We start from the raw sequence: 20,576 nt of genomic DNA, 5'->3' as shown, positions 1-20,576 counted from the left end.
TACCTGAAAAACGTAAATTTGAACGAAATAAAACTGAATTTTGTAAACATCTCGTAATTAATTTTAATCGATAAAGCGAACATGAAAAAAATCACATAAAAATGGTAACAAGTAGAATGAATAATTAAATGCGAAACAAATGAAAAATCCTTCATTCGTAAAATGAAATTTCTTTTTGGACACTTTGTTCGAAAACTCGATTGATGAGATTCGGATCAAATTCACGAGAGTACTGAAGCAGAAGAGAATCCAATTCGGTGATTTGATCCTTTTCGAATTTCCTTACCTCGTTCAACAACTGATGAGTTATTTTATTAGATTTAACAGCATCTCGATGCTTGGAATACAAAGCATGAGCTCTGTCGACTCTGAATTTAAACCTGGGAATGCTCTACACGAGAAAAACAAAAATAATGTAACAAGTTTTTCAGAAAACCAAATTTATCACAAAAGATATTCTTACTTTAGCTGGATCTTGTTCGTAACTCGGACTGGTGGTTAAATCACAGTTAGAATTTCCATTAGCGAATAGGAACGGTTTAAATAACGATATACTCGGATCTGGGGTGGCGGTGAAATAATGACAGTTGAATTTATTAGAAAATTTCGATATAACTGAAATCTAAAATATGTTTATTAGAAGGGTAGTTCGATTGAGAATGTGGTATATATTATGATGAATTAATGTACTTGGGATGCTGCTGTGGCGAAAGGATCATTGTACGAACGATTGATACCAGATGGTTTATCTCGTAGGACTTTCATCATATCCTCTACAGTGAATTTCTGACTAGTGGAAAGTTCTTGTAATAGTTTTCGACCATTTATGTATCGATCATTGTCTCCACCAGAGCCGATGATTTTTTTGAAATTGAATTCACCGAGTCCAGTCCATAATTTCTTTTCAACGCAGTATTCTTTCAGATTTGGAGCCATTTTATCGATATTTGTGGTGATCGATAGACAGTTGGATATGTTTCTGAATCCCTCTAGAATTATAATATAACATTAGATGATGAAATTCTCGACAGTTTGAAATAGCAGCCAAGTACCAGTGATTTTTTCAGCAGCCCATAAATGACCGGCAGTTTCCAATACCCAGGCTTCTTTCGAATCGCAAATTAAAAACGAGTTATGGTAAGTGAAATCTGGATCTGTGTCTGAGCAAGGTCCTCCTTGACCGTGAGTTTCTAGTAAATTTGTAATCGTATCTAAAGCGTGTTCAGCTGAGTAACCTCTTTCGAGTCCGAGTCTACATTAGTTTTCAGATAATTATGTATATGAATTTGATTAGTTATAGTTTTGAATCATTCGAGTGACTGCGGGTAAAATTGTGTTTACCTTACTAGATCCATTCCGAGTAATTTTTCTTCTCTATCTTTGTCAGATTCGAGTTTAGTGTAAACAGCCTCGTTACCGATAATTACTCCTAAATCGTTAGCTCCCATTTCTGCTCCCCACATCCAAGCTGGTTTACTCAGGATTACAGCTCGAGTATTTTTCACTTGAGGTATTTCTATATAGGTGACCTAAACAGTACGATGATCAGTTTCGAAAATATATCATCGAAATGCTTGTGGGATAAATTACTCACCTGGAGTTGTTCGGATTCTGAATTTCGTTTACCAGGGATGTAAACAACCTCTTGTACTTCTCCTTGAGGACGATCGGAATTTTTTCCAAAGATCATTGTATCACAGCGAGTGTGAGAAGGTAAAACCACGAACGTATCACAGCTTACTGGGCCCATTTTTCTGTCAATTTTTACTGAAAATTTAAAATTTTACAGGTACAACCTAAGTTTAAATAAGTATTATTCCAAATCGCCGGAATTTTATCTTATCAATTCACAATTGGGTTACTGATAAGACCACACGTCGATTTTGAAATCGACTACTCGATATATCGATGGTCGAGTTAGATCGAAACTCCCATCCAATTAGGAGATAACAAATTGAACAAGTTGAACTGCATCAGTAGTTAAGTTTATCAATTTGTTGTAATATTTCGTCAATTATCTCGCATTTATTCGAAATGGACCCAAAAATTATCAGCGGACCTCCAGTATTATCCAGCTTATTGGCTGATATAAATATTCCATTGCATCAATTCATCGAAAATTCAGCCAAGAATCACATTTCGACGATATGCATGGTAAGTAACTCAATTTGCAGAAAGACCGGCTGTCAAAGTGTTTTGCATGTTTCATCACGTTAATCGTACTGGTCAGAAACCAGTTCAATTTAACAATTGATAAGATTATCCATTTTTGAAGTCGATCTTATCTTGTAACTGAATGACACCTGTAGTGAAATTTGAATCCTTATCTTTAGCCAACACCCATAATTAATTCATCCTTTTTATGAAATTTCATTCAGATTGATGCTTTAACCGATCGGAAATTAACCATCGAAGCAGTCCTGTCTCAGAGTATAATTTTGGCAGCTGAATTACAAGCTTTAGGATGCAGACCGGGTCTTGTCGTTGGTATTATATGCGAAAATGGACTCGACTATCCGGTCATTATGATGGCGATTTTTCGCACCGGAGCAACAGTAGCTTGTTTCAACCCCTCGTATAGCATAGGTAAGTAGGTTCATCAGCTAGAAATTGAGCTCGCAATAAATCGTATTCGTACATAGATTTCATTTCACATTTGTACTTATGTGTAGGTGAACTGGAACACACCATGAATGTTACACAACCGCACTTATTATTCGTGGACTCGAGTAGTTCTGCAAAAATCACTCAATGCAGTTCAAAGTTTAAATGTCTCAAACATATAATAAGTCTGGAAGATAATGTGAAACCACCAAAGTTGAATTACTCCAGTTTATTATCTCGTAAAAATACCTTGAACTATATCCCTCCCAGTGTAAGTGAACTGAACACGTCTTTAATTCTGTTTTCGAGCGGATCGACCGGTTTACCAAAAGGCGTCATGTTATCCAACATTAGTGTAATTTATTTGTTCAACATGATGAAGTAAATATACCCATTTTGTATTATTCTATAATTCTATTGAAACTGTCGGCTTGAAAATTTCCTTTTGTATTTATAGGCTCCAAAAGGAAATGCTTCTTGATTATGATCCAGTGACTTTATCAGTAATACCAATGTTTCATGGGTATGGTGTTTTACTAGTGCTCAGAAGTTTTGTTACCGGTGGATGCATATTAAGTTTGAAAAAATTCAATCCCGAACAATTCCTCGCAGCTATAGAAAAATACAAAGTAAATTTTCATACTGGGGATTACCTACTTATACTTTTCATGAACTCGTACTATTGAAATATTGAATTATTTTTCAGGTTACTGATCTAGCTTTAGTACCAGCTTTGATGATATTTTTAGCAAAACATCCCATTGTAAATAATTACAATTTATCATCGATTCGTAACGTCTCATGTGGAGCAGCTCCATTGAGTTTTGAAATAGAAGATGAAGTCAAAACGAAATTAAAATTGGATAAAGTAATCAAAGGATATGGAATGACTGAGACAACAGTTCTCTGTACGTATGCTCCTCCTGGTATTGACATAACAGCTGGTTCTGTTGGTAAATTACTTCCTGGATTATTGGCTAAGGTATATTAAAAATTGCACTTTGAGCTGAAAGTCAGGTATAGAATTTTAATTTTAATTAATTTTTTTTTCTTTTCATTATAAGGTAATTGATATACATACTGGAGAACTTTTGGAATCTGGTCAAGAAGGAGAGATTTGTGTGAAAGGAATATTAATTATGCAAGGATACTATAATAACAAGAAAGAAACCGAAAACACAATTGATCCTGATGGTTGGCTACATACTGGCGATGTGGGATATTATAATGATGATGAAGAGTTCTTTATCGTCGACAGAATCAAAGATTTGATAAAATACAAAGGATTACAAGTAACATATTTCTTGAATTATTTCGTATGCACATTTTCGAGATTATTTTTACGAAATGAATTGTAAATTGTAGGTGGCTCCTGCTGAACTTGAAGCTTTACTTCTGAAACACCCTTGTGTTAAAGATGTTGCGGTTATTGGAGTACCCGATGACATTGCCGGAGAAGTACCTAGAGCTTTTGTTGTAAAAATGAAAGATGTTACCGAAAAAGAACTGGTTGATTATATTGCTGGTAAATTTGAGTTCACGTTTTAAATTCAAAATGATTTATGAAATTATAATATTTTGTCATTTTGTTTTGTTTAGAACAAGTTGCACCTCATATGAAGTTGAGGGGCGGTGTAAAATTCATAACTGAGATACCTAGGAATACGAATGGTAAAATATTGCGCAGAGAACTGAGAAAATGGCTTCAGTCGAAGTTATAAAAATATATAAGTATTTTTTGTGACGACTAGTTTATTGTAATTATTAGTTTTGAACTATTGAATTCATTCCAGTCATGTTATGTATTAAATTGCTGTGATCAAACGCTTTCCTGTAATTCCTCTAGCACTTTTCAGTGTTAAATGTTTACAATTTTTGTTTCTGTTTTATTTTTGTATGTAGATCTTCAATTTTATGATTCTGTAGCTGTAGTGTTCTGTTCTTATAAAATATATCTGTTGTGTGAGCCTATTAATTTCTCATGTACACATTATTAAACGTGAATGAAATGATGATTTTTTCAGATTTTATCATCATTATTCACGGTTTGTTGAAGGAATCGCGTGATCGATTTCTCATGGTCTTTTGATTAAAGTTCTGTATCAGAAAATTTCTCATGGTCTTTTCACTTTTGAGTTTTGATTGAAGTTTTGTATTAGAAAATTGCAATGAAATTTCACACAGAGAACAACAAAAATTGCAAGAAGTTGATTTTTGGAATTTTAATATCATCGTGAAGCAAAATTACTCAAAATTATTTTCATTACGATTACGAAAATTGAATTCGAAAATTCGAAATTTTGAACAGAGAATTCACCTCATCATGAAACTACTCCTCAAAACGATTCTCAATAACATTTTTTGTCAATTATTGCGCATGCGCGTTGCAAGCGGCGTAGTCGCATGCTTGATTAAAATTTGTACACGCAACACGGCGACGTACGATAAAAATTTTATCTTCCTTCGTTTCTTGAAGAAGTAGTGGTGTTTTTAGCTTAAAAATTTGCTATTGTGAATTTTAAATCTTCGTATATGTATTTTTCAAGTTTAGTTTCAACGTTTATGTGTTCACAATTTCGTATAAACTAATCAAACATCCTGTCCTATAATCATGGCGCGATACGGCCAAAGACCAGAAAATGCTTTGAAACGGGCTAACGGTGAGATTTGACGATACTCTTGAACTTGTTATACATTTTTATATAATACTTCTTTATAAATAATTCAATTATAATCATCTTCCTGTCATCTTACAACCAGTGTTTTCTATTCCTGAAAATATGGTTTGCACAAAGGGGTGTATTTACCGGGAAAATCTGCATTTCATTCCAATGATAAGATTCGATCGTATACTTCTCTTCGATTGTTCTGCTTCATAATCAATGTTTGTTTTCGAATTTCTGTTGCAGAATTCATCGAAGTAGGAAAACCTGCTCGAGCTTTGGAAACCCTCTACGAAGTATTTCGTAATAAAAAATGGGCTTACAACTGGAGCGAAAGTATTTTGGAACCTATTATGTTCAAGTACTTGGACCTTTGTGTGGAATTGAAGAAATCACACATCGCCAAGGAAGGATTATTCCAGTACAGAAATATGTTCCAAACCGTAAGTTTACCTTTCCCTGGTGTATGATGTATTTTCACTCGTTGTACTACATCATTTCATTTTTTCCCTCTGCATTCAGGTAAATGTTGGATCATTGGAAAACGTCATTCGTGGATATTTGAGATCAGCTGAAGAACGAACTGAATCGGCTCGTGAGCATTCGCATCAAGCTGTAATCGACATTGATGATCTAGATAATCTTGCTACTCCTGAAAGTATTTTATTGAGGTAAGATTATTACCTGAAAACTTCGCCTTTCACTGGATCTTATGTTTTATCTAACCCCTGTTTTGAATTTTAGTGCTGTGAGCGGCGAAGGTGCTCAAGACCGGAGTGATCGTACAATTTTAACACCATGGGTTAAATTTTTATGGGAATCGTATTGCCAATGTTTGGAATTACTGCGTACTAATACCCTGGTTGAAACTTTATATCACGACATTGCTAGAATGGTATTAATCTTTCTGTGTTTGATTCCTTTTTTTGTATTTTTCACTAATTCACGATTGAAATCTTCCAGGCATATCAATTTTGTTTGAAATACAACAGGAAAACGGAATTTCGTAAACTATGCGATAAACTTCGCAAACATTTGGAAGATATTGGTAAATTACCTCCTCAAGCCATAAACGTCAGTTTGACTCGCCCGGAAACCCAGCAGTACAATTTGGAAACTCGTCTAATTCAATTAGATTACGCTATTCAAATGGAGTTGTGGCAGGTTTGTGTAATGATCAACCGTATGATTTACTCACGAGCCGATTTTTTCACTCTTCATACTTACAGGAAGCTTACAAAGCCACCGAAGATATTCATAATTTGATGACCATGTCGAAAAAGCCTCCTGTACCCAAAATGATGGCTAATTATTACCAGAAGTTGGCTATGGTGTTTTGGAAAGCTGGTCCTAATTATTATCTTTTCCACGCTGCTGCTCTGTTTAAACTTTTCCAATTGAATAAAGAAATGAAGAAAAATATTACTCAGGAAGATCTCCAAAAGTATATTTTGCTACTTGAGAGATTTAGATTTATGTACGCTAATGGAATACTCACGTGATGTTTCTCATTGCAGAATGGCGAGTCGTGTATTATTGGCAACGTTGTCCATACCTCTTCCTTCGGCTCATCCGGAATTTGATAGATTTATCGAAACTGACAAAAGTCCTTTAGAAAAGGCTCAGAAATTGGCAGTATTATTAACTTTGAATCAACCTCCTACTCGATCATCTCTTTTGAAGGATTTGGTTAGTATTTCGTTTTGAAAATATCATTCAAAGTATAGAATTATTTTCACTGAGAAGTCCATTTTTCAGGTTCGTTACAATGTTTTAAATATGGCCTCTCCTGCTCTTCAAGAACTTTACAATTTACTCGAAGTTAATTTCAATCCGTTGCAATTATGCGTTAAAGTTGACAATATTATCAAAGTACTGCAAGACTCCGATCAGTACATACCTCCTTTGAGAGATGTAACCTTAGTAAACCTCATTCGTCAAGCATCCCAAGTCTACGAGACGATCACATACTCTCGTCTCCTTCAGTTATCGCATTTCGGAACTCAGTTCCATATGGAACGTTTGCTAGTCGAATGTGTTCGTCAGAACGACATGCAAATTCGAATTGATCACGGTAAAGGGTGTATTTACTTCGGTGCTGACTTATCCGAGTCTCATGGAGGAGATAAACTCGACGGTGTTAGTATCCAAAGCATGCCAAGCGAACAAATACGCAATCAATTAGTAAACATGAACTCGGCGTTGAATAGATGTGTCCAAGTTATCAATCCTAATCACTTCAAGGTACGCAATCGAGAATATTTGAATTTGAAACTAGATTTCCCGATTAATTGGCGGCTTTTCTTTCAGGGCGATCGAGAGAAAGTTCATGCTACGATGGTGCAACGTTACCATGACTTCAAACATATCGAACACCAACGTATTTTGGCCAGACATAAAATCATTGAAGAAAGGAAAGAATACTTGGAACAAATGAACACCGTTAGAGTACGTGCAACACTCCATTCTTTTCGCTTCATTTGTCATCGGGTAAATTTAATGTCTGGAATTCATTTGTTATGTAGGAGCAAGAAGAAGCTAAAAAACTAGAAGAAATAGCTCGTCAACAAGCTATAGCCGAGCAAAAACGTTTGGAAATTGAGAGAGAAGAAAGAGAACGTAAACGACAAGAAAACGAACTGCAACAAATCCGCGATCGAACATTGAAAGAAAAAATGCATCAGATATCTTTGACTGCTCATGGACAAAAATTACTCAAAAATTTACAAGGAGACGTGAGTATTATTTTTCAAGACTCCTTGACCCGTCTCTGTCATGATGGTTTATGTTTATTATAAATGAAATTTTTTTCATATTCAGGAACTGAAGAACTTGGACGCTGATAAGATAGCTGCTCGTGAAGCTGAAGAACTACAGAAAGAACGAAAAGAACAGCAGCAAAAACTGAAACAACAAGAAAAGAAACTCGATTATTTCGAACGTGCTAAAAGAATTGAAGAAATACCTTTGCTTAAACAAGCTTGGAAAGATAAACAAGTCAGTTGATTTTTAAACTGAAGTATATTTTGTCTATCTTTCTGTACTGATTTTACTTTCATGTATTTTGCAGGAAGTCGATCGAAAATTTTGGCATCAACAAGAATTAGATAAAATACAAACCATGAAACAAGAACGTAAATTAGCTCTGCAACATCGAGGTCGTTTGAAACGTATGGAAGTTGATAAAAATGCTTATTTGGCCAAACTCGAAAGTCAAAGATACTCCACTTACAAAGTAAATTGATTTCCAAACTAAATCATCTTCTTCAACGGTGAAATCTAATTCCTTTATTTTTTAGGATAAATTGGAACAATTCGATAAAGAGTTGAATAAAATACGCAAAGAGCGGTTAGAAAAACGTAAGAAAGAAAGAGTCGAAAAAAGAAAAGCCGATTATCTTAAACAACTCGAAGAAGAAGCCGAACGTAAACGACAAGAAGAAAAACGTAAACAAGAAGAAGAAGAGCGTAAAAAACGCGAAGAAGAAAAAGCTAAAGAGAGGTTCGTAATATTTACGAATTATATCGAAAAAGAAGTACGAATTAAGTTAACCTTTTGTTTGATTTTTCAGAGCAAAAAGAGAAGAATTGGACAGACAAAGTGAAATTGCCCGGAAACGAGAAGAAGAAGTATTGAGAAAACTTCAAGAACGTGCTGGCCCTCCGGCCCCTGAAAAGCCTGCTAGTGCGAGTACCTGGCGTAGTGCTAAAGCAGCAGAGACGAAAACTGACGATAAGCCTGTTGAGAGGTACATAAATCGAAAATCATTTGCAGAGAGTTTTTAATGTCGTTGGTAATTATTTATATTCTATACGTTTCAGGAGAATTAGAGATGATGACAGAAAACCTGATTCTGGTCCTAGACGTGGAGACGATGAGAGAAGAGGCACAGATGACAGAAGGGGCGCAGATGACAGAAGAGGCGCAGATGACAGAAGAGGTCCAGCTTCCGATAAGCCTATGAGTGACTGGCGTAGTAAATCAATGAAAGACGACGGTAGAAATAATGATGATAGGATGAGGGATAGGTTTGTTTTGATTTCTTCATTTCTATCAAATTGAATTTGTACCATATCTCTGTCAATGAACAATTTTTCAATTTTTTTTTTCTTTACAGAAAGCCTAGAGACTCATTACGTAAAGACGACGATTTCTCGAGAAAGCCTCCATCTTCTGATAACTGGCGCAGCAATAAACCTAGAGACGAAGCTGAACCTAGTCGAGCTGAAGGTAGTAGATGGAAGTCAGACGAACCTCGAAGTGAGAAAAAACCAGACCGTGATAATACAGCTTGGAGACGAGGTGCTCCGGCCGATAATAAATCAACGTCAGGCTCTTGGCGTAGTGGTGGTTCTTCTCGACCAGCTAATGAGTGAATTATGTATTCAATTTAGCTGCATAAAGGCCATGAAATATTAATTTGTAATTTTAACTTATCGTTTATTTATTTATTATGAGACTCGAGAAGTTAAGGAGTTGACGTATAGAGTAATTATTAATTTTTATCCGAAATAAGATTTCACGAAAGTCTAGGTACTGTAAGTAAATCCAGCGCCAACTAAGCAGTATTCTTGGGAAATCAATCCATCCGCGTGTACATTTTCCATGTTGTGAAATTTATTCAACTTTATGAGTAAATAATCAATTTTGGATTTTATAAAAAAATCATTCCTGTAAAAATGAGTAAGTATATGAAAAAATTGGTGTTTTATTTATCAAGTTGATGACTTCGATTATGAAATTTGTCATGATACGAGGTTTTCCTAGAGAAAATGTTACAGGTTAATTTGGGAAAGTTAATTTGTTGAATTTCACTTTCCCTTTTATAAATTATTTTTTTATTAAAATATCAAATGTAGTTGATAATAAATTGTATTTTGTTGGAATAAAATTTAAAACCGTTTTTTGCGAATAATTTTTATCAACTACTTGAAAGTTGAAAGTATCATAAGTAGAATGAGTATAGTGATCGACTTGAAAGTTGAATGAATTGTTAAATGAAATGAATATGAAATTCATATGAAAGATCAATCTGAATCATCGAAATTCGGAACGAACTCCTTCACTTCAGTGGCGGAAACTGGAAAATTAAGTCAAAATATCTGAATTCTAAGCAGATTTAATTTTCCAAACTTTTTGAGTTTTTTCTCTCGATGCCTAGGCCTAGGTGCCTCTGCCTACTGCCTAGCGAAATAAAAAATTGAAAAAAAAAAACATGGATCTAAAAATTATTCTGTGATATTCATTTCCTACTCCCTTCTCTCCCTTCTCCATCCTTTCTCGACCTTCCCCACCAGTCCCACCACAAAACTCGTATTTGTATTTTGTTCTTTGTTCATTGTTTTATCACTGGATTTGATTACAGTAGTTTGTTTATTATTATTCAAAACGCGAATAATTTAAATTCTGTAGTACAAATGCGCTTAAATTAATTAAATCTATCGTGCAAATGAAGTGAAAATCTAGTTCACGAGCGAACATGAGTAAAAACTGTGCTGCTACTGTCCTGGCAAGCGGATAATACCTTCCGCAGAGTTGATAAATTTGAAAAAAAAACTCAACCATGGAGTATGTGCCAGGAGATCCGATACTAATTAAAAATATAGTAACTCAGTTGAAATCTCAAGGGATTTTCGATCAAATCCGAAAAGAATGCATCGCTGATGTGGATACCAAAGTGAGTACTTACCCTTCAAACTTTATAAAAATTTGCGCCAAAATTTCATCATTATGTATTGTATCATAACATCGTTATTTTTCGCTCGTAGCCCGCGTACCAGAATCTCTGCCATCGAGCGGATAATCAAGTATCCAAATTTCTCTCCAAAGTGAAATGGGGTCCAGATCTGCATAAAAATCAGACTCGAGAAAATATACGTAAACAAGTGAACGGGTATGTGTTTCAATAGTTTATGATTACTGAAAAGGGCCCTAAATTCAGTGCTAACATTCTGATTTCTTTGTGTTTAGGTGCACTTTCGTTGAACCTGGGATCGCTATTATTGTCGACCAACTAGTGAACCCTCGTATCAATACAGTATTAGTACCGAAAGTTGAAGACATGTTGTATAAATACTTGGGTATACCTCGAGAAGTTGATAATACTCCTAGTCAAAGAGAAACTAAATCGTCCAATGAAAAAGGTTTCTTCAGAGATGTACCTGATAGCGGTGTTCCTGGTGTTTCCAAAGTAGATATTTATGATACGAAAAAAGAAGCCGAAAAATATCGTTCGAACTGGTCTCGCGAACACTCTGGAATGGATAACCAAAGAAATGATTCTTCCACCAGTAAAATGCCATCAACTGATGATAAATCCAGCCGTGATAAATCATCGAGTATCAAAGTCAAGCCATTTGATAACGTTAAAGATTCAGGTTAGTATACTTTCAACGAATCAATGTGTATTGAATGTTCTCTTTTGATTAAAGTGTATCGAAATTTTACAGGTAAATCGATTAAACCAGAACTCGAAAAACATTTCCCAAAAGTTGATATGAAAGGACCACCGTTATCAGAATTCGATTCAGAATCCAGCGACGATGAAATATCACCTGTTTTCGAACCGAATGAAAAATCCGATAACGACATGTCCATCGGTAGCGCAGACTCGAACTTTAGCGAAATTATTTTCGAGAAAGCATCCAACGAACCGGAGATACCAGGAGTCGAAGACAAGATCGATATCATCTGTAAAGCCGACGAATCGAAAATCATTACCGAACACGACGATAGTCTGGATTCAGTTCGCAGTTCGTATTCGACTCCTCCTGCACCGGAAAAAGTTCACATATCGCCTATAGAAATACCAAAAACACCAACTATCAATTACGAAACATCGGATGATAGCGACGATCACGTTAAAAATAAACAACTTCTCGATCCAATTGCCTTAGACGCAGCAGAACCTGTAGCTTTAGAAGTACCGGAGGTGAATTTTGAAAAAATTGAGAAAGTTCTCGAAGATAACATTGAAACCAAACCCGTAGAAACGATTGAAACAAAACCACCCAAAGAAGAAGATAAATATAAAGAAAAAAATCGACTGGATGATGCCAAAAAGAAATCAAAGTATAAAGATGATAAACCGGCCGAAAGTAAAGAAAAACACACCGAGAAGAAATCCGAACACAAGAGCGATAAAGATCGTAAGTACGATAAACATCGAAGCGAACAAAGAAGTAAAGATCGCGATAAAGACAGACACAGGCATGATTCATCGTCGTCAAAAAGCAGCCACAGCAGAAAGGATGATAAATCTCATCATTCGAGAGATCATTCAAAATCCTCCGATCACGATCGTAAGTCTAAAAGCGAACACAGGAAAGACGATAGCAAAAAAGATGACAAAAGTGAGCATAAAAAAGATTCGACTAGATCCGAGTATAAAAAAGATGATCGAAGCGATAGCAAAAAAGATGACAAAAGCGAACATCGTAAAGATTCCAGGAACGACCGTAAGAAAGAAGACGATAAAAAACACTCCCCGAGAGATGATAAAGATAAAGATCGTAAAAAAGATCCTTACAAGGCTTCTTCGTCAGATGATAAAAAATCCTCCAAATCTGTCAAATCCGAAGACTCTAAACACAAATACGATAAACCGAGGGACGACAAAAAAAGCAGCAGCAAGAACGTCGACAGCCATAAAAGCAAAAAGAAAGACGAAGATCCGAAAAAATCACGTTCCCAATGCAACATCGACGAAAAGAAAAAAACCGATAGACGTTCTTCGGATCGCGACAGCAGCGGTCCTTCTACTTCAAATTCGTCTTCGATTCATCATACCTCATCTCAGCAGTCGAGCAGATCTGATAGAGATAAAGGATCGAGTAAACACAGACACTCTTCTTCGTCTTCATCTTCGCATAAAACCAAAAGAAACGACTCCGAACACGCGAAAAATCATTCAGAAAAATTACCCAGTCGCGAAGAAAAACCTCAAGCAGTCGAAGACGATCTCGAACTGATCCTCGAATCTAGTCCCGATAAAGGTTTTCAAAACAATACCAAATCCGAACCGAATTTCTCAGCTCGTGAAATATTCCCCGAAAAGGCTAACGACCAATCGAACGATCATATCGAAGACATGATGAACGAGATGTTCCAACCTACGAATATTAAACCCGTCCTGAAAAAACCTAAAATAGCGAAGAACTTCGCCGATATTAGAAGAATAATGAAATTGCGTAAACTGTACGAAGAAGATTTCAAATCAAAAAGCTCCGAGCAGAACGCCGATGAAACGACGACCGATGCTGATAAATCAACCGCGTATAAAGTCAAGCTACGTCGAACGGTCGACTATTTTGTCATGAGAAGATTCGGTAAAAATGGTAATTATGATAAATGCAAAGAACTCACCAACGGTATTATTGAAACGCTGACAGATGTTAAATTGAACATAAGACGAGTAGATCGTCAATATTCGTTGATTGACGGAAGCTGCACGCTGAGCGACGACGAAACTGATCGCATTTTTGGCAACGACGTGAATCATGCTGCGAACAACAATACTAAGCTATGCGATAACGATGAAATCGATAGTATTCCAATCATCGAAGACGAAAGAGCTAACTTGATACTTGAAGATCTCGCCAATTCGTACACAGATCCGAATTTCAAACTCGGTGATGTGCCTGACGAATCTAAATTCGATCAACCGTTCGTCAAGACGCCTTCAACCGAAGAAGATGCCATCAAAATTGTCCAATCCGAGATTAAAGCCAACGGTGCCAAGACGCGACTACCTAAGCAACTCACCCTGCCAGAGAATGATGCCAAAGAAATGGTCAACAACGTAACCGAAAACAAAACTCCAACTGTGAAGGCAGAAGAAGATACCAGTCTCGGTCTGAAGTCAATCTCAGATGCTGAAAATAAAACGCGGCAAGTCTGCGATCAATTAGAACAAATCCAAGATCCAGTTCTCTACTTACCTATTCCGGATTACAACAGTGATTTCATGCAATTTGCCAACGAACTGTTGAATGAATCGTATAATTTCAATGTGGAAAATCTCTCTATTGAAATGGATTACCCAGAAGCTTACGATTTCATGTTTGTCGATTGCTTAGGAGCGAAAGTGATACGAAGCAAGTCAGACGACCCAAAAACTAGTCCTTGTAAATATAATTCGGAAATAATTACTAAAAAATTAGGAGATAACAGTATTATGTTAAGAATTAAGAAAACCGATGAATCTGCCGATCAAAAAATACTCAACAAAAAACGAAAACTCGCTGATGATTCGGGTATTGAAATGGATAATCCTGAACCGTGTAACTTAAACCCCGAACCTGTTAAGAAGAAAAAGAGAACATTGGGCATTAAAAGAACCATCGTCAATCCGCTCAAGATAAAATTAACCTCCGGTCAATTGAACGATTCCATAAGTAATGGGTTGGCTGAAAATACCGTCAACGTCGCTGCAGCAAAAGCTAAAGCCTCACCAGTACCTAAAAAAGTTTCTAAGGTTAATAAAGTCAGAGCGATGAGCATTGCAAACGCTATTCATAAGAAGAGTGAATCTGAGAGTTCTGATTGCAGACGTAATTCGGTGAGTTCTACTCTTTAATTTCAGTCTGAACTTTATTGGGAAAAATTTTTGTAATTTTTGGATGACGGTTTTTTCAGGCCGGAATTGCAGTTTTTTTTCAATTTTCAAATTTTTCATTTTTGATGTGAGCTCATATTTTTGGATTCGAAGATTTTTTAATTGAGGAACCAGTATGGTGGTTTAAATTTTTAATTTATAGATAATTTCAGCTACTCAATTGCGAAACTCAAAGTTGTAAAAATTTTTAAAGCTCTCAAAATATGTATTTCTGTGCCAATTTCATGAAATTTTAATATTTTTACAAACTGTATTATTAATCATGATCTGATGTGATTTCAGGTATCTTCAACGGGAACCAGTAGTACTCACTCGAAAGGTACCAATGAATCAGCAACACTTGTATCAGCAGCAGCAACGACAACAACAGCTGTAGCAGCAGCGCAACCCAAGAATAAAACAAGTACGTACTTTTCGAAAATCTACACTTGTTGAAACTGTACACATCTTTGTAAAAAACTCTTTCATTAATTTTTATTATTTCATTACAGAAAATGCTGCGTTGAATAACGAAACAAAAACAGATACGGTTGAAACAAGCACTAGCGAAGGCGCTGCTACTACGTAAGTCCAAATACATACTTATACCTATACATAAGTGACCATCGTCATCGAAAATTTTTCCATCCATATCCCTATAACCTCTCGTCTGCCGTCATTGAAAACAAACCTTTTAAAAAAAAACACCCCACTCATCTTTGGAAATTTCCATTCCTCTAGTTGACCTTATTCGAATAATAATAATTTAATAATAATCGATACATTTGGTTTCCATAGGAAAACGCCAGATCCACCTGTGAAAAAAGCAAACGATACGAAAACCGCTGAAGAGAGAGAAGAGAGACGTAGACAAAGTATAATGAATTGCTACTACGACGAAAGTGACCTGTATAAACCTAGGCCATCGCTCAGACTTACCTCGAGAAGACACCGTTTAAGCAATGCAGAAAATATTAATAATTGACGGTTTGATATCGAAAATTTGTTCAATTTTTACGATTTTGAATTTCAAGTGCAAATGAATGTGCCTTTATTTCTTCTCCATTGTTTTTCCTTATTGTTTTGTTTAGTATAGTGTACTTATTTACGTGTATCTCTACCTAGGTTTCTCAAGTTTTAATATTTTGATTGTTTTGTGCGTTAGTTTGTGTAATGTTTATTTTTTACTGCGAAGTATATTGATTTTTTTTTTTTTTAGTACGCAGATAATGTTATTTTATTTCGCCGGAATGTAATCATTTTGCGAAATATTTTATATTTCAGTTGTTTTTACCAAATTTTTTACTTATTAATTATTATTAGGTTTTGACGTGAATTTGTTCTAATTTTTTCTCATATTTTACTCTTGTTTACTTACTCGTCGAGTAGGTAATTTGAATAAAGTTGACATTTTTAGCGTCGGTGTGGATTTTTTGTGTTCTGGTGGCGTTTCTTTGAGCTCTTTGGAGTACCTATTGCGATTTTGAATGTTGGTGCTACGAAGATTAAATATTATGGTAAAATTGGAAAATACTTTGAAATGTCAAGGAAAAAAAATTGGATCTGATTGGTGATTGCCTAATATTATCACCTACTGCACGAAATTTAAATTTTTCAAAATAAAAATACACCAAGACCGACGAAATGATGAGACGATTCGACAACAGCATACTTTGTAATTTCATGATTATAATAATACAGATACAGATAAGTACGTACATTTAAAAATAATTTCAATTGGACTAGATAAATTTACAAATTAGCCCAATATCAATAACAAAAAAAAAACGAATTTTCATTTAATTAAGTACAACAAAATTCTAAAAGTTCTAAAAGGAAAAAATCAAAGGATAAGTAAGAAAATCGAATCAAACCATTAAATGAAATTTACAACATACAATATGAATTAAAAATTACAATCGAAGTTTTTAAATTAACGACTTATAATTGAAGACAGTGCAAACTTAGTTCATATGTACACAGATGAAGAAATTCCGACAGTTTTCATAGCTCTACACACTAATTTAACTTACACGATAGGATGTAACACCTAAATGGATTGCGACTACTTTGTGCTTTATAAAACTTAAGAAACTGCGTAGTGTTGATTCAAACATCAATCATCTATGAAAGACACTTGGTATGATGACAATTTTTTATACCAAATTCGTAGAACTAACAGATACAGGAATGTGTTTAGAGGGTTTCGGTTTAAAACAAAGTAGTTTAATCATTGACTCAATTATCGTATTTATGTATATGCATTTTACGTATAGTACTTATAATTGAAAAACTAACGATAAATTTCGGCAGAACCGATTTAGAAAATTTATTTACCCCGCTGCTTTTACACTCGACTTTTCGACACGATAAAACAAACAAAAAGGAAAAAAGAAAAAAAGAAACGCCCTAAACGAAATTAAAACTTAGATAAATTATTCGGAGGCATTTATGGTAACAGTTTTTCCTTTCGGGTCGTCGAATAAATCCATTGTTTTGATATCAAAAATCATAGATAAACCTAACAATACAATGGTGACTAATAAACTGGTAACGAAAAGTCCACTAAGGATCGGAATGGTGAAAAAGTAAACCGTATCGTCCGCAGCATTGAACCTCATCGTTTGCAGAGTTTTTGGATTATTCGTGAATTCAACCTGAAATAAAGAATAAAGATGAAATAATTGTTTTTTAATCGGAGAAAAAAATCATGAAAATAGTCGATAACTAACCTGCAAAGAATTGAATGTCAAATTGTAGACTAGATCATCACTCCGGAAAACTACTTTCGAAGGTGTATGGAAAGAGTTGCCGAAAGAGGAAGAGATCTTTATGGAAGGTTTCATGATTACTTGGTTTTTCGCGCCATCACCGTATCCTATTTGTTCCAGACTCCAAGTGGAGCTTTCGTTGATGAAAGTAAAAGCTAAACGGATTTTTGGAGATGAGTTAGCCTTGTCTTGAAAATATACGAATAAAGTTTTTTCTGATTTGGTAGTCTGAAAAATGAAAAAAAAATCATTAAACATGCATTTGTGAAGTATTCTGAGTAGTTGATTGTACGATAGCACTTACTTCGCCAATTTTAGTAAGATTATACCGTCTCGATTGATTATCAACAACCGTCCAAAACACGGGCGTAGTTTTCGTGTATATAAGAGCGAATCCTGGGCTGAAGTAGATATTCATAGGCGTTTCTGATTTAACTTCAGCTGCTGGTTCATTAGTCTGCAGTAAACTGCGAGCAATACGAACATGGTCTGTTTCTTGACCATCAGATGAACCAGTCATAACGCAGATGTATGATTTATATAGAGAAGCGTACTCTTTACATGCTTTATGCATTATATTATCGGACATTTTCAAAGTTTCAGCAAGATTTTCTCCTTTTGGAGTGATCTTAATGACGTGTATTTTCTTAGAATCACTCGTCGCAACCAAGTTCTGTACACCGGAAACCGACTCATCAGCAGCATCATGTATTCTTTTCGATAGACCATTCGTTTGAACGAAAAAATTCTTATATTTACTATCGCCCATTGAGCTTTGCACATTTGAAAACACACTTTCGTCTCCATATTTCTTGAACAAGTCCGGCAACGAGAAGCTTTCGAGGATACCGACTACTACGCGAGTATCTTCATTTTCAGTCGATGGTTTCATGATCCAATCTTCGATATTATTGGCGCTGATTTTGCCCATATTCGATGTCATTTTATCTATGCTGTGATGGTTACCCCATATCAGTACAGGAGCGGCAGCATTTTGAGAATATGCCACTCCCAAGGTGGCTAAAACCGTTAGTAACTTGAGGGATATCATATTTACACTATATATTCGTTAAAAACGCGCTACAGAACAATTAATACTGGAAAAATTACTCGAAATTATAACATTTTACTTGATAGAAGTTGATCGATAAAAATTTGACTGATAAGAAACACACACGCAAGGACAGTGTTACCTAAACCACACCCAAAGGCCAAGCGTGATTTGAAGAGGAGAGGAAAACAGCATAACACGAAAAATAGCTAAAAAGTTCAAACACGAAAAAAAAATAGCTAAGTTCATTGATCCCGACGATTGATCCGAACTCCGAAGTTCGAAACTCTAGGAATTGAATCAAAATTGACTGTTGAGAGAAGAGCAAATTTTTGAGAAACTAAAATTTTCAATTTTATAACATCACTTTCAGAGTTGCTAAATTAAAATTTCAATCATTTCAATTTTTTTTGTCGAATATTTCAGGGGTAATATTTTCATGTGACAAAACTATGAATGAATGACAAAACAAAATGGTACCTAACTAGACTGTTCTAGCCTCTGGGTAATGTCTTTGAAGTTGGACCATTTTGCTCAGTACATTTTTTTATACCACCAGTATAAGTCACAGAGATTAGAGACATCGCAATGCAATATTTTACATACCTAGGCCTAATAAATCTCCACGGTGACATTGCAATGCTTATACTGCGATCGCTCTTCAACCAAGTACTCACCTACTCACACTGCCTGGACCATAATCTTTCGCTCGTAGGTATTCATATAATTCTGTTTGAACTTTGAACAAAATAATGCAGGATGCAAAGTTAAACTTAAACCGAATAAAAGAAAATGCAATCACATAGGTAATTGTATTTCTATTGTTTGGTAGGTATAGTACAAAATATAAAAATCATACAAAAGTGAAGGAAGAAACTTTGAAAGATAATCCTCCTGAGAGAAGAGAATGAACAAAAATCAAATCTCAACCGGTCGACAATCGACATGAACATGTGACAAGAATTCGAATATAATACGTTGAAGCTTCAGGGTACTATATCTACGCAGCTAGAACTTCTTCTTCTAAACTAAGAAGACACTTGACTACTTCCGGAATACTACCAGATCTGAATACAGTATCTGAAATAAAACCGCCCTGAAAGAAGGAGCGTATTTGTCCGTCAATAATGTCGAAGATGATTTTTATTCTGTCCGCTTGGTCAAATCCTAAGCAATTGATGAATCGTTGCACTAATGGGTGATTATCTTGGCGGGTAAGAAAATTGTCCCATTGTCTCAATCTATGAATTCGGTTCCATCGACGTTTGTTAACATTTCGGGGTTTCCCCAACCTCATCAATTTTTCGAGTATAAATCGGAGCTTCATCGCATTGCACAACAATTCGCGCTGTTTCTGAAGTCAACCACAAAAATTACATGAGTGACGCGGTTCATGATCTGAAAAGCAAGATGAAAAAGCAGGAGAAATATTCAACTTACCAGTCGGATTCGGAGGCTTACAATTTCCATCAAAGATGAAGCTGATGGAACTGCTTCCTCATTGAGGAACTGTGCTTCTGGTTTAGCCATTGTTATTGTATTTCAAATGATGATCTAATTATATGAATCCAAATCAGAATCAAATTAATAATCTAGTTAACTCGATTTTGTGGCAGTTGTTATTTTCATCAGTGACAAAATTGACAAAATCTGGCGTGTAAAACGATGAATTCGGTGTTCATGTTCATTCACGATCCCGAAGTCCGAACCGTGTTCGATGTTGTTTAAATTTTCGGTAATTATTTTTATTTTTTTGTAGTATTATTTTCATTTTTCACCTTTCAGCCGAATTTTTTGATTCAAATAATCATTTTCCATTGATCAAAATTCAAAATTCAATTTTCAGTTCTTACTGATCAAGTGATCAATCAAAAATTAAATTAAATAAATT

General features: G+C 35.3%; 5 protein-coding genes across 6 annotated transcripts; 3 read left to right on the top strand and 2 right to left on the bottom strand.

Annotated features, from left to right (window-relative positions):
• Positions 1-38: 38 nt before the first annotated feature.
• Positions 39-1,806, bottom strand: LOC135846398 (secernin-3). Its single transcript, XM_065365475.1, has 6 exons — positions 1,595-1,806; positions 1,342-1,529; positions 1,053-1,252; positions 691-989; positions 464-622; positions 39-391 (listed from the first exon to the last, which is right to left on the bottom strand). The coding sequence occupies exons 1-6, from the start codon at positions 1,748-1,750 to the stop codon at positions 152-154; spliced, it is 1,242 nt and encodes a 413-aa protein (XP_065221547.1). The 5' UTR covers positions 1,751-1,806; the 3' UTR covers positions 39-151.
• A 96-nt stretch (positions 1,807-1,902) lies between these two features.
• Positions 1,903-4,579, top strand: LOC135846386 (uncharacterized). Its single transcript, XM_065365460.1, has 8 exons — positions 1,903-2,154; positions 2,379-2,586; positions 2,673-2,985; positions 3,062-3,233; positions 3,311-3,586; positions 3,669-3,896; positions 3,970-4,129; positions 4,204-4,579. Exons 1-8 carry the CDS (start codon positions 2,035-2,037, stop codon positions 4,323-4,325), a joined length of 1,599 nt encoding a protein of 532 aa, XP_065221532.1. The 5' UTR covers positions 1,903-2,034; the 3' UTR covers positions 4,326-4,579.
• A 469-nt stretch (positions 4,580-5,048) lies between these two features.
• LOC135846385 (eukaryotic translation initiation factor 3 subunit A-like) lies at positions 5,049-10,171 on the top strand. The gene is made up of 16 exons (XM_065365459.1): positions 5,049-5,264; positions 5,514-5,710; positions 5,790-5,938; positions 6,012-6,162; positions 6,231-6,431; positions 6,497-6,711; positions 6,785-6,956; positions 7,026-7,511; positions 7,578-7,715; positions 7,793-8,002; positions 8,088-8,264; positions 8,338-8,502; positions 8,567-8,769; positions 8,840-9,016; positions 9,090-9,296; positions 9,386-10,171. Exons 1-16 carry the CDS (start codon positions 5,216-5,218, stop codon positions 9,642-9,644), a joined length of 3,156 nt encoding a protein of 1,051 aa, XP_065221531.1. The 5' UTR covers positions 5,049-5,215; the 3' UTR covers positions 9,645-10,171.
• A 355-nt stretch (positions 10,172-10,526) lies between these two features.
• Positions 10,527-16,284, top strand: LOC135846383 (biorientation of chromosomes in cell division protein 1-like 1). Of its 2 annotated transcripts, XM_065365457.1 has the most exons (7): positions 10,549-10,945; positions 11,037-11,161; positions 11,239-11,645; positions 11,718-14,827; positions 15,167-15,287; positions 15,376-15,448; positions 15,662-16,284. In XM_065365457.1, the coding sequence occupies exons 1-7, from the start codon at positions 10,832-10,834 to the stop codon at positions 15,846-15,848; spliced, it is 4,137 nt and encodes a 1,378-aa protein (XP_065221529.1). In that variant the 5' UTR covers positions 10,549-10,831; the 3' UTR covers positions 15,849-16,284. The 2 variants fall into 2 exon arrangements, with proteins under 2 accessions (XP_065221530.1, XP_065221529.1); XM_065365458.1 differs by lacking the exons at positions 15,167-15,287; positions 15,376-15,448; positions 15,662-16,284 and adding an exon at positions 14,905-15,159 and having other exon boundaries at positions 10,527-10,945.
• Positions 16,285-16,519: 235 nt separating this feature from the next.
• On the bottom strand, positions 16,520-18,846 carry VhaAC45 (Vacuolar H[+] ATPase AC45 accessory subunit). The gene is made up of 3 exons (XM_065365476.1): positions 17,939-18,846; positions 17,596-17,862; positions 16,520-17,520 (listed from the first exon to the last, which is right to left on the bottom strand). Exons 1-3 carry the CDS (start codon positions 18,683-18,685, stop codon positions 17,299-17,301), a joined length of 1,236 nt encoding a protein of 411 aa, XP_065221548.1. The 5' UTR covers positions 18,686-18,846; the 3' UTR covers positions 16,520-17,298.
• Positions 18,847-20,576: the final 1,730 nt, after the last annotated feature.

The sequence above is a fragment of the Planococcus citri genome, chromosome 5, assembly GCF_950023065.1.
Source record: "Planococcus citri chromosome 5, ihPlaCitr1.1, whole genome shotgun sequence".
In the NCBI taxonomy this organism is placed as follows: domain Eukaryota; kingdom Metazoa; phylum Arthropoda; class Insecta; order Hemiptera; family Pseudococcidae; genus Planococcus; species Planococcus citri.
Note: the sequence above shows the minus strand (reverse complement) of the source record. Positions and strands in the feature narration are given on the sequence as shown.